Source organism: Protomyctophum bolini (assembly GCF_963924005.1).
Source record: "Protomyctophum bolini genome assembly, chromosome: 20".
NCBI lineage: Eukaryota > Metazoa > Chordata > Actinopteri > Myctophiformes > Myctophidae > Protomyctophum > Protomyctophum bolini.
Genome location: NC_137881.1, coordinates 15,183,523 through 15,196,947, shown reverse-complemented (window position 1 = coordinate 15,196,947; position 13,425 = coordinate 15,183,523). Strand labels below are relative to the sequence as shown.

The 13,425-nt window shown below is 44.6% G+C and overlaps 1 protein-coding gene and 1 long non-coding RNA gene across 2 annotated transcripts; one reads left to right on the top strand and one right to left on the bottom strand.

Moving 5' to 3' along the window:
* The first annotated feature begins 181 nt into the window (after positions 1 to 181).
* Positions 182 to 11,429, top strand: LOC308334891 (ras-related protein Rab-38). The gene is made up of 5 exons (XM_080791781.1): positions 182 to 465; positions 667 to 917; positions 4,835 to 4,965; positions 6,102 to 6,251; positions 9,438 to 11,429. Exons 2-5 carry the CDS (start codon positions 725 to 727, stop codon positions 9,654 to 9,656), a joined length of 693 nt encoding a protein of 230 aa, XP_080647907.1. The 5' UTR covers positions 182 to 465; positions 667 to 724; the 3' UTR covers positions 9,657 to 11,429.
* On the bottom strand, positions 10,717 to 12,129 carry LOC308334898. Its single transcript, XR_013965931.1, has 2 exons — positions 11,420 to 12,129; positions 10,717 to 11,381 (listed from the first exon to the last, which is right to left on the bottom strand). It is a non-coding gene; the product is annotated as an uncharacterized lncRNA (long non-coding RNA).
* Positions 12,130 to 13,425: the final 1,296 nt, after the last annotated feature.

The window sequence follows — 13,425 nt, the reverse complement described above, 5'->3', positions numbered from 1 at the left end:
AATAAAGCACCTTTGAACTTTATCAGACAGACGGACACGGACATAGACAGAGTCGACAGACAGAAGACAGACAGACAGACAGACAGACAGACGGGGGGGCGGGGTTGTTCGTCCCAGAGAGAGACGGCTCCAGGGCGGCTCAGTAATACGCGCGCGCGCATGAGAGTGACAAACAGCTGACACGCAGCGTGTGTGTGTGTGTGTGTGTGTGTGTGTGTGTGTGTGTGTGTGTGTGTGTGTGTGATGATGGCGCAGACCCGGAGATGTGCACACGGACACGCCACAACTTGGCCCTAGGAGATAACGAGCGACTTTCTTTTCTCTCTTTTTTCTCTCTTTCTTTTGCAACGCTTGAAGTTCTCAGGTTCCCTTTAGTTTATATGAGGACTGCTGTTGTTGTTGCACAGATCGGTGCACAGAAAACATGGACGAAATAGGAGGAAATACGCACACAAGACTTTTATGGTAAGAACACATTTCTTCTTGACAAATTGACAACCATATGCTGCTTAAACATTTCCCACCACTGTCTATCAAAAAAAAAACATGTCTATCTTTTGTCTATCTTTTCTAACATGTCTAAACGTTTTCTTAACTTAAAAAATATATAGAGTACATTTTAGTACATTTAATCTAATCGTTTGCTAATTGTGCTCCTTCACACAGACAGACTCAATCATCTAGATAGATTAATTCCATTCCAGAGCAGCCACAGACAGTCACCATGCAGCAGGAGCGCCTGTTGAAGGTGCTGGTCATCGGGGACCTGGGAGTGGGCAAAACGTCCATCATAAAGCGCTACGTGCACCAGGTCTTCTCCCAGCACTACCGAGCGACCATCGGTGTGGACTTCGCACTCAAAGTGATCAGTTGGGATCACAAGACGGTGGTTCGCCTGCAACTATGGGACATTGCCGGTGTGTACATAAAGTCTTTCTATAGGCCAGTGGTTTTAAATATATGTAACCTTATCAAGGTCCATTATGTTTTCAGCATTTGAGCCACAGACCACCATTTGATGAGATTTAGACTTGCTGACCACACAAACTAAAGACTTTTGTTATCGTTGGATATATAGGAGTCCATTCTCTAATTATGTAGACTTCTTGTAAATGAAGTAGGCCTAATGCAGATCTTTACAATAACTTAACTCTTGAGATCGTAAAATGAAACCAAATGAACCCTATTTTACACTCTCAAAAGTTAAAGAACTAATAAGGGTCCATTTGGTTCAAACTCTCCATCATTTCGCTGGGGACCCCCTGGAACCCCCTCAAGGACCACTGGTGGTCCCTGGACTACTGGTTGAACCACTACTGTAGGCTATTGCTTCCTCCATGGATGCGTAATAACAAGGCACATATAGGGTAGTGCACTATGGCAGTGGTTCTCAACCTTTTCAGACAGGCGAACTCCCCCTAAAAATCATATTTGAACTGGGGAACCCCCACCCTGACAAGCACTTGGACTTGTAGGAGTTTTGCCTCATTCTTTCTCATGTGATATTACACAATTTGGCCAATGTTAGATTTTTTATAGTATATTTTGTAGCATATACAGTAATGTATTGTATTTTGTTGTGGTTAAAAGTCCTTTAGAAATGTGCAGATAGACATTACTTACACAGACACGTATGTTGGTTTGTCTACTGTTGAGTGAGAAAACAATGTTGCACGTTAAGCTAATGGTTTGGGGACCCCCCTCCCTGACCCCCTGGGTCCAGTCCACTGTCTATGGGAGGAGAAGAATGCGTCTGTTGTATTTTTGCCACTGTGCAGGCTATAATGGTTATCAGTATGCCACTCCTCACCACACTTAATTTGATTTACATACCTTCAGTATACCCCCCCCCCCACACACACACTCACAAAGACAGTATTTATATATATATATATTTTACCTTGAAGCTCCCTCCGTGCTGAGCATATATGCTGAATGGTGTTTAACCACATGACAGACTGATAAGACATTTAAAAAGCCACAGAGAGAGAGGTGGACTTCGAACCGACCGGTGGCCTACTGACATAGTCCGACTGTTGTAGAGATAGGCTGCAAGTGGGTGTGGAAACAGTCAGTGGACGCACGCACACACGCACGCACGCACGCACGCACGCACACACACACACACACACACACACACACACACACACACACACACACACACACACACACACACACACACACACACACACACTTTTCCACTATAAAGCACTTTGGTCAACTCTGTTGTTTTTTAACAGTGGCTCTATACATAAAGACTGGATTGTAATTTGTAAGGACAGGGTTTGTTAAACTTGAAAAGAATGCGAGCAAAACTAGTCTGTTTACCGAGGTCAGGAGAGTTCATAATAGTGTCTAAGTGTCTATCATGTACTTTTAAATCACATTTATACTGAAGGTCATTTTTATTTTTGTAAGAATTAGGCATGTACGTGTTATTGTTAAAGTTAGTGTGTGTGTGTGTGCGTGTGTGTGTGTGTGTGTGTGTGTGTGTGTGTGTGTGTGTGTGTGTGTGTGTGTGTGTGTGTGTGTGTGCGTGCGTGCGTGCATGAGTGTGAGAGAGAAAATATGTTCATGTGTGCAGACGCACACGTGAGTAGGAATAAAATTGTGTGCGTGTGTTTGTGTGTGTGTGCACGTGCATGCTTCCTACGTGTATAAATAAGCTTTTATACTGGACACTAACTTCCCTCACATGCTCCTAATATACTGGTGAATCACACAGGAAAAGTACTAGCACACACACACACACACACACACACACACACACACACACACACACACATACATACACACACACACACATTATTTACTCACGTGTGTGTCTGTCTGCACACATGAACAATTCTCTCTCTCTCAAACACATTCTGAAAGGTGTCATTCTGTCCAAATGTTGCCAAATCAAAGTTATCTTTTATGTCACAAAGGTTATAAAAGCATGTTTGGGTTTTATCCATCCATCCATCCATCCACCTTCAACTGCTTATCCGTAGTCGGGTCACGGGGGCAACAGCTCCACCAGAGAGCTCCAGACCTCTCTAGAGCAACATTAGTGACTTCCTCCTGGGGGATCCCGAGACGTTCCAAGGCCAGTGAGTCGATGTGTTTCCTCCAACTGCGCCTTGGTCTGCTCCGGGGTCTCCTCCTAGTGGGACATGCCTCGAGGACCTCCCTAGGGAGACGCCCGAGAGGCATCCTAACCAGATGCCTGAACCACCTAAGCTGGCTCCTTTCCAGGCGAAGAAGCAGAGACTCTACTCCGAGTCTCTCTCGTGTGACTGAACTTCTCACCCTATCTAAGGGAGATGCCAGCCACCCGTTGAAGAAAACTCATCTTGGCCGCTTGTATTCGCAACCTTATTCTTTCGGTCATGAGAGTATTGCTCGGTAGACAGAGAGCTTTGCCTTCTAGCTCAACTCTCTTTTCGTCACAACAGTGCGGTACAGCGACTGCAATTAGTGTTTTTACTTTAACCGACAATACGACTTTACTTCAACACAGTTAGTGTTTAATGAATCACTTTGTGTCTTAGATTCTCCTCATTGCAGAGAGACTGTTGCTTCCACGTTAGCGTGCCATGCGCTAATCTCTTTATTGACACATCAGTGGCTAAAGAACCTTCACATTGGTTTGCTGTGGGGTTGTTTTGTAGGCTACACTTTGGAACTTTGCTTACCTCATCGTGGCTTGGGAGGGACCTGTATACCGCATGGTGTCTCTTCTGTTCTCTCTAATTTAATGTTCCTCTCGAATCGTCTGTCGCTGTTCTGTCTAAACAAGGCTATGTTTACCTGATGGAATTACAGAAACTGGGTCATCAGTTAGCAAACATTTGATCTTCTGTTTACCATTATAATGTTCTTTATTTTTTACAACAGTGACACCAGAATGTGTTTGTGTCTATACGTTGACATTATAACACATATTAAAAACAAGAAATGTTGATTTCTATTTTCCTCCTCCAGTTAGCTGATAACATTAGCTGGTGTTATCAGGTGCTCCGCTCCACGCTGCTTTGTTTATATAATGTCTATGCATAGTTGCAGTGTGTGGTCTGGGTGCAGACTTCCGCGGTGCGCATGTCACAGCTTAGGAGGCAGCCAATCATGACCAGGTCGCGACTACGCGATTGGCTGGCGGCGTTTCAATGGTATTTTAGAGTATGGGGTCAGACTCCCATTGGCGTAGGCGGCGTTTCAGAGTATGGGGTTAGATCAGGACTAGGTCAAAAAGGTCCTCATGGAATCGACATAGCCAAACCGAGAGGATATAGGTCAGGTTTCACCTGACAAAAAAAGTTGATTACCTTACACTGATAAGAATGAAATGAGCAAGGTCACTTAATACAATCACTGGAGGGTGATTGTACAGAACCTTCATCTCACTACAGTCATTGACCAACACGTTTTTGACCTTATCAATTTCTAATCACTGGAGCAATTATTGTTGATTTCTTGTCCACATTTGGAGTTATATCATGGCACACACACACACACACACACACACACACACACACACACACACACACACACACACACACACACACACACTCTCTCTCTCTCTGTCATATACACATCATCATTCATATTTTGTTGTCTACCTACCACAGTGGAATAGCCTGCAGCTTTATCACATAATTCATATCTTTGTCATTGTCATTGTCACTGTGTCTGCTTCTCTCTCTCTCTCTCTCTCTCTCTCTCTCTCTCTCTCTCTCTCCTCCCTTCCCCCCACCCCCCCATAGACACATCATCATTGTTTACCTACTCTAACAGCCTACGGCTTTTAAAACAACATTTCGTTAAGGTTGTCATCTCTGATTACCTCCTCCAGGCCAGGAGCGATATGGCAACATGACACGTGTGTACTACCGCGAGGCTGTGGGGGCGCTGGTGGTCTTTGATATGACCAGACTGTCCACCTTCCAGGCTGTCCTCAAGTGGAAGGGTGACCTGGACTCTAAGGTACAATATATTAAACCTGTGTGTGTGTGTGTGTGTGTGTGTGTGTGTGTGTGTGTGTGTGTGTGTGTGTGTGTGTGTGTGTGTGTGTGTGTGTGCGTGCGCGTGCGCGTGCGCGTGCGCATGTCTGTGTGAGTGCGTGTGAGAGGGAGAGAGATTAATCTGTCAATCAATCAACCTATAGATTCTCTGAAGCCTACTTAACCTTGCCGGTTAATGATGGGATGATGAGCAGATGCTTAATTTGAATGTAATAAAACCCCCCCCACACACACACACACACACACACACACACATTAGCACACGCACGTTCAGACACAGACATTTCTAACCATCAAAGGTGTGGGAGAACAGAAAGGTCTTATATGTGATTTTGAAAGAACACAGTTTCCTCACATCTCAAGTCATGTGATAATTTGTTCCAAAGAGTAGGTTTTGCTAGTTAGATACTATCTGATGAGCCAGTGAGCAGACTCTCTCTCTCTCCTTCTCTCTTTCTAAACCTTGTTTACAGATAGAACAGAGACAGGCATTATCTTGACCAGCAGTTCTCAAAACCCAAAAGGATATGCATCATGTTGCCACGCTCTCCCATCTTAAATTATGTTGTGCCAGGAGCCCCCAGAATAGAAGATTTGTGTTTAAAAATGCAAAAGTCTTCAAATGTCTCCAAACATATTTGAGATTTTCTAGGGAAAGAAAATCAGACCAGTCTGAACTGAGTAGAGTGCTGTACTGTGCTAGTGCTGTAGTACTGTACTGTACAAGCCCACATACAGCTTGTAGCAGTACAGCTAAGCACACATAGCTGTCTATAGGAGTGGTTAGCGCCACTCAAAAAAGAACACTAGATACTGTATGCAAGCTCACTGTGCGACACAAAGCGTTTAAATGATTGTGATGCTGTATTTATTAACACATTTTGCTCAGGCAAAAGTTGTTAATACAGTGAGATTTTTGATTGGCTATATCCGTTACTTTTGAACGACAGTCTTATACGACAAAGTAGGCATTAACATAGGAAATGAAACTCGTCAATGTTATCTGAATTGGTGACGAGTGAGTATCAGTGGATGAATACCATTTTCTTTCTTAGGCCTACAATTTACATTTCTACTTCCTGGTTTGTGTACATACAGGTTGCCCTGGCCAATGGGAGGCCGGTTCCCGCCGTCCTATTGGCCAATAAGTGTGACCAGCTGCGACAGGGCCTGTGCTCCAAGCTCCCCAAGATGGAGACCTTCTCCAGAGAACAAGGCTTCGTCGGCTGGTACGAGACCTCCGCCATGGTATGTTTGTTTGTGTGTGTGTGTGTGTGTGTGTGTGTGTGTGTGCGTGTGCGTGTGCGTATGTGCGTGTGCGTCCGATCTGTCTATTTAAATAATAATAATAATAACACTTTCATGATGTTTTTTTTTTTTTTTTTATCACTTTGTGCCGCACTGCGAGCCTGTACATCGCTATTTTTGAATGACCAAGGCTAGGCTACTGAGCCAACCTGACAGTGTGCTGCAGGTCTTCCCCCCATCTCTCTCCCCATTTCCTGTCAGTCTACTTTCAACCTATCAAAAAAGGCAGAAAAAGCAACAAGGAAAAAACAACGGCACACTGTCTTCAAATGCAGTGACATTTATTAGGGAAATAGGCTGAAACGTTGCTATTTCCCTAATAAATGTCACTGCATTTGAAGACAGTGTGCGGTTGTTTTTTCCTTTTTCAATTTTGGGACACCGTACCCTCTCCTACGCACCTGTCGTTTGTAGGTGTGCAAAAGCTTTGCTTTTCAGAAAAAGCAACAAAAAATGTAATATTAGGGATGTCCCGATACACTTTTTTCGCAGCCGATCCCGTTACCTCAATTTCCGTGTTAGCCGATACCGAATACCGATACCAGTGTCGTGATCTCATGTTGTGTTTATAGCTATATCTCGTGTTGTGTTTATATAGATTCCTCACGCAAATGTGCACTTGCAGTTTGGGCAACTCCAAAGCAAATTAACTCCACATGTCCCAACATTTTATTTACCTGCCATAGTGTCAACCCCTTACCCCTGTGTCGGATCTGTGGTTAGACTGGCATATTCACCGATACCGATATGACCCAATATGACAAATAAGGGCCGACCTGAAACTTTCCCGATACCCCTCCCTGGCCTGGGGGTTCCTGGATCCCCCCAGAGGCTGGAACCCCCTCGAGGACCCCTCCCTGGCCTGGGGGTTCCTGGATCCCCCCAGAGGCTGGAACCCCCTCGAGGACCCCTCCCTGGCCTGGGGGTTCCTGGATCCCGGACCCCACTTTGAGAACCACTGGTCTAAATGTAGGCCTATCAGTGTAAAGCCAAACATGTGACATGTAATATATAAATATTATCTTCTGGTTTGGTGTTCTGTTAGCTCATTCTCTCTTAAATTCTCTCTCTCTCTCGACAAGGTTCCTCTCTTCTCTATCCTCTCTCTCTCTCTCTCTCTCTCTCTCTCTCTCTCTCTCTCTCTCTCTCTCTCTCCTACCGCTACCCACATGTTTCTCATTCTCATCTTTGTTTCACCATTAACCGCACAGCGCTTTACGGACGGGGTTCCCAAACCTTTTCAACTTTCGACTCCCAAAAAGAGAAATATTAGCTGTGTGTGTCCCCAGGAGCCAAACTAGATAATGATTAGCTCTGCTATTCTTACAGAAAAAGTTCACTTGGTTCATTTGGTTATAAGGGACTGGCTGCATGCTCATACTGGATGTTTACTGTGTCCCTGTCCAGTACGGGATTGTAGCAGCTGAGGGTGGTGTTGGTCCAGGACTCCAGGGTCATTGTGGAGGTGGAGGTGCAGTATGTTTGGACAGAGAGGTCGACTAACACCACTGTGTACACACACCGCTCCACTTCCAGGATGGCAGCAGGGGCAGCCAGGGACGAGCAAACATGAATGGAATTAAGCCTCCGCATTTGAACAGCTGCTGGGTTTATGGCTGGACAGAAGCCATTTTAGAGGAAGCATTGGGTTGTGTTCAAATCCTCAACTATATATACTGTATATGTATGAATGTATGCCGACTGTTCTCACCAAGTTCTCACCAATTAAGCGGGCCATCTGGCAGCGGCTTCCAGGATGAAAGCATTCCAGGAGACCATATTCACACGACGGCCATCTTGCCATTGAGTTAATGTAATGCCACCCCGCTGCCACCATAGACATAAAAAGGTAGTGCGTGGCTCTGGGTTGTGTGTATCTCGAGAGGAGGCATGCATTTGCAGAAGCATAGCATCATGCGTATGTCACGGAAGTGGACGTTCGGTAGACCAATCATGAGACAATGTAAACGTTTGTTTTCTCATTCTATTAGCATTTACATTGTCTCATGATTCTCATGACCGAAGCTCCTACTTCCTCTCACCTACAGTATGGTCATGAAGTGTGGGTCACGTCCAAAATAATAAAGTCACAGATACAACCGGCTGAAATGAGTTTTCTCAGACGGGTGGTTGGCATCCCTTAGAGATAGGGTGAGAAGACTCGGAGTAGAGTCACTGCTTCTTCGCCAGCTTAGATGGTTCGGGCATCTGGTTAGGATGCCTCTCGAGCGTCTCCCAAAGGAGGTCCTCGAGACACGTCCCGTTGGAAGAAGACCCCGGGGCAGACCAAGGTTAAGCTGGATGGTTTATATCTCCAATATCTTCCGGGACCGCCTCGGGATCCCAGAGAATAAGGTTACTAATGTTGCTCTGGAGAGAGAAGTCTGAAGCTCTGTGGTGGAGATGTTGCCCCCACGACCCGACTACGGATTTTGGTTAAAGATGGATGGAGAAATGTAATGTATTTAAACATTTTAACAACACTAATCCTGTATGGGGGTCCCTGGCACATTCTTTTCAGATGGTTGTCCACAGCAAAATATAATTTGAGTTTGAGAAGAAACAATGTTTTAGAGCTTTGAGTTGCTTTTTTGTTTGTTTGTTTCTACTGTGACTGAAGGCCTTTGTTTCATGTAAGACTAATGTGTCTAATGCTACAGGAAGCGGGGTGGTGGAAGTTGGCAAAGCCGTACGACTGCAGGCTGGGCTCGGTTAGATCGCTAATGTGAAGCATATGTTTGTGGCTGTCCTCAATTATATTAATTTGATGCTAGTTTCACTCACTGATTACATGTTTGTGTATTTGCGAGAGACTCGCTGTTGAAGTGCACTGTGAAAACTCTTAACATCCCATCTTTTCATCTCTCCGTCTCTCTGCCTTTGCCTGCTTCATTCTCACTCCCCTTCTATTGCCCCCCTCTCTCTCTCTGTGTCTGTCTGTCTTGTCTCCCGCTCCCCATTCTCTCTCTCTCTCTCTCTCTCTCTCTCTCTCTCTCTCTCTCTCTCTCTCTCTCTCTCTCTCTCTCTCTATGTCTCACCTCCCATCCCCCATTCTCTCTGCCACCCATTCTGTCTGTCTGTCTCTCCTGACCTCCATTCTCTCTCTCTCTCTCTCTCTCTCTGCAGGACAACACCAACATCGACGCGGCCATAACGTGTCTGGTGCAGAGCATCATGGCCGCCGAGGAGGAGCGGGCGGCGAGTGGCGCCTCCAATAAGAGCGAGCCGGACCCCAGCGTCCTGGTCCTCCCGCGCTTCGACTACAACATGAAGGACAGGGGGCTGGCGTCCGCCTGCTCGGGCTGCGGCGACAAGTTCAAAACCCGAGACAGAGACACTGAGTGACGGGTGGAGGACGGAAGGATGGAGGGAATGATGCACCTGTACCAACCCGACCAACCAATCAACTAGCCCCGGAGACCGCAGGGTTTTTGTTTTCGAAGGAGGAAACAAAACAACGCCTGGGCGAGACATGCATGAGAACTGGGCATACGTTGTATTTCCGCTAACCTAACCCAGTGGTTTTCAAGCAGTGGTCCGGGGCCTTGAGGGGGTTCCGGGTGGTCCCCATGCAGCTAAATGCTGGAGTGCGTACAGGTCCATTTTACACTCTCAAGAGTGAAATTATTGTTAAACATCTGCATTACTTAATTTACAAGAAGTCTACACAATTAGAATGTAGAAGAATTGTTATTTTGATCAACATTTTCCAGTTATCTCTCATAATATGGTACCAACATCAATACAGCATGGAATTGTGGACAAAATCTTATCCAACGATAACACAATATTCTATCGTTTTGGGTCTGAGAGGCTAAATGTCATGAAATGGTGGTCCACGGCCACTCAAATGGCGAATAAATAATGGGCCTTGATAAGAAAAGGGTTGAAAACCACTGCAATATAGGAAGTCACCAGGCGGTCTCAGACGGGAGATGGTTCTGCCCCTCTAGGCCCAGAAAAGCATACTGTAGGTTTCTTTCAGGCTACCATTCAACCAACTAGAGCAGCGGTTGTGTACTGTTTTATTAATTTTGGCATGCCTTGATGGCATCGTAATGCCTGGGACTCCACTCTATGGGTCTGGCACTCCACTCCAGAAGTCTGGGATTCCACTCCAGGGGTCTGGGATTCCACTCCAGGGGTCTGGGATTCCACTCCAGGGGTCTGGGATTCCAGCGGCCTGGCCTTAAGTTCCACCTATCAGGTGATCACAATCACACTGCAGTCACAGACCTTTAGTTGGTCGCACTTTGCAAGCCCTGCCTCTTGGTATACGAGCAAGCAGGAGCAGCAGGCCCATTCAAAGCATTATCTCAGGGTGCTACAAATGTCTGTAAGTAGACTCATTTAGAAATAAAACTAGTGTTGACTAATCATGACAAATTACTCTTATTTTGAAGAGGAAGAGGAAGAGGAAGTCAGTTTCGGTTGTAGCCACATGCTGTCATGACAGTTCTACCAAGTACCAAGTGGTAAACAAGAACCCACGTAGATTAAACACAAGCCTTTAGCCAAAGTTCATATATTTACAATATGAAAACCATGCATATCTGTGACTTAAACAATGTACACACTTTGGAAGTTAAACATGGAACCTGTGCGGCATTAGGTGAGTAGTTAATTGTATAACTCAACAGCTGCACAAAAAATCATGCACAGGAAGGATGTAATTAATTGAACTTCACTTAGCCTGCCTATATCATGCCCTTAATTAGTGCTTGTACTTGCAAATGTTTGGCCGCCGTGCCAATTCTTATAAACATTCGAGTTCATTAGTTGAAGTGGGTCTGCTGTGCACTCATGTGGTGGTGCTGCTGCTGACCGAAAACTGGTTTGAATTTGTGTGAGAGAAAACGGCAGAAGCCGGCGAGGGTTCGCAGTTGCAGGGATGTGTTTGCCTTAAAGCAGTGGTTTTCAACCAGTGGTCGGGAGACCACCAGTGGTCCATGAGGGGGTTCCAGGTGGTCCACAGCTAAATGATGGAGAGTTGGTAACCAAATGGACCCTTATTATTTTCTCCACCAGGCCGAAAGCATGGGGAATATATCCCACCCTTTTCACATTGGCCTGTTATAGCGCCATCAACAAGTGGATTTTTGCTAAACACATTTTTGGAACAAAATGCCTCAAATCATCCAATTGCCATCCAAGGCATAAGAAGAAATGGCACCCTTTTCACATTGGCCTATTATAGCGCCACCAGGAGGCCACAACCTGACCTGCCCTGGTGGAGACTTGTGCCCCGATGGGCACTTTATCTAGTTAGATCTTCAACTCTAAAGCGTTAAATCGGTGATTAACCACCTCCGCGTGTCGGTGGTTAAACACCCTGTCGGTGAATTATCTCCTGACAATCACCACCTATAGGCAGACATTATCCCTTACATAACGAACCATTTAAGAACCATTATTCTTATCTAAATACAAGTGTTATTTCTTAAACAGCAGCTGCCATGATTTAATACAATGTAAATGCATTCATTCAGTATTATTGATATTTTATAAGATGTTTGAACTGATAAGCTGTTTATTACATTATTAAGTGTAAAATAAGTATAATTAGTATTCTTAATTAGCCTATTAACATGCAGTTATAATTAGCTTGGTTTTTGATAAAATGTAATACATATTACTCTTCAACAGTTTGGCATCATTTAAAAGAAAAGTTCCAAATACAGTTATTTTCGGTGTTGCTGATTTTGGTTTACCGGTACTTTGCTTCATACCCGCTAAATGTTTACAGAGTGAAAGGGTTATTAAGTTACCAGGCTTCATATGTTGTGTAAAAACACAATAAATTACGTGTGTCTTTGAAGCCCTGCACACTGTTACTACGTGTGCCATTCAAGTCTTTGCTGTCACCACAAGTCATCACAATGCGTCACATCGTGGCCTATGTTTTGTGTTAATAATCTAAATCTGCAAGATATAGTAACTCTTTTTGGCTTTTCCCTCATCTCACCCTGTCCTCTGCCTCCTTCTCTAACTTCATGTCCTCTTTCACTACATCCATACATCTTCTCTTTGGTCTTCTTCTAGGCCTCCTGCCTGGCAGTTCCAACCTCAACATCCTTCTACCAATATACTGTACTCACTCTGTACGTGTCCAAACCGTCTCAGTCTGGCCTCTCTGGCTTTAACTCCAAAACACCTGGCATGCGCTGTCTCTCTGATGTACTCGTTCCTGATCCCATCTCCCAGAGAGAGAGAAGTCTTTTCCTCAGTGCGACTGTGTCTAAATCATACAACATAGCTGGTCTCACCACCGTTTTGTACACCTTCCCTTTCATTCTAGCTGATACTTTTTTATCACACATCACACTTTTCTCCACCCATTCCAACCTGTTTGCACTCAGTTTTCAAATAATTGTAGTGGAGTAAAAAATACAATATGTGGAGTAGAAGTAAAAATTCAGGAAATTGTACGTACTAACGAAAGCAAAAAAAACCCCCTCTTGTACTCATGTACAAGAGGTTTTTTTGTATAAATGTACTAGTTTACATACTTACATACTTACTTACCACTGCATCTGAGCGCATTGTATTCTCAAATGTTAGAGAAGATTCAATAATAAATAATCTTAAATGTTTATAGATTCATCATGAAGATGACAGTTGCTACATTGGAGCACATGTGTGTTCGCTGAGTGTCAGTGACTACATGTCATGCTGCATGCATGCATGTATTATGCAGGTTGCACACACATTTTATCATTGTGGGTGTCATTCATTTATAAAATGAATGACACCCACAACCTCTGCACGCGTGCAGGTACTTTATCACTAACTTAAGCCACCCAAGCGCCCTAGCGCCTACATTATCATGATTTTATTTAGATTATATTTTTTTGCCTGCTGCTTGTGCTTTCACTGTGTAATCAAATCTCATCAAAAGCCTAATCTCATTGTAACAAACATGTCCATGAGGCAGGTTTAAACCACTAGGGGGCGACATGGCCTCTGATTCTCTCCAAAGAGCAGACTGAGTGGTGCAGCCTGGCTCCAGCCCTGAATCGCTACCATTAAAAAATATGTGAAACGAAATGAAAATTCAGACTGAGTGTGAGGCTTGTGCAGCAGGGTTTGTATGTGTCTGTACTGTAGTGCAGTC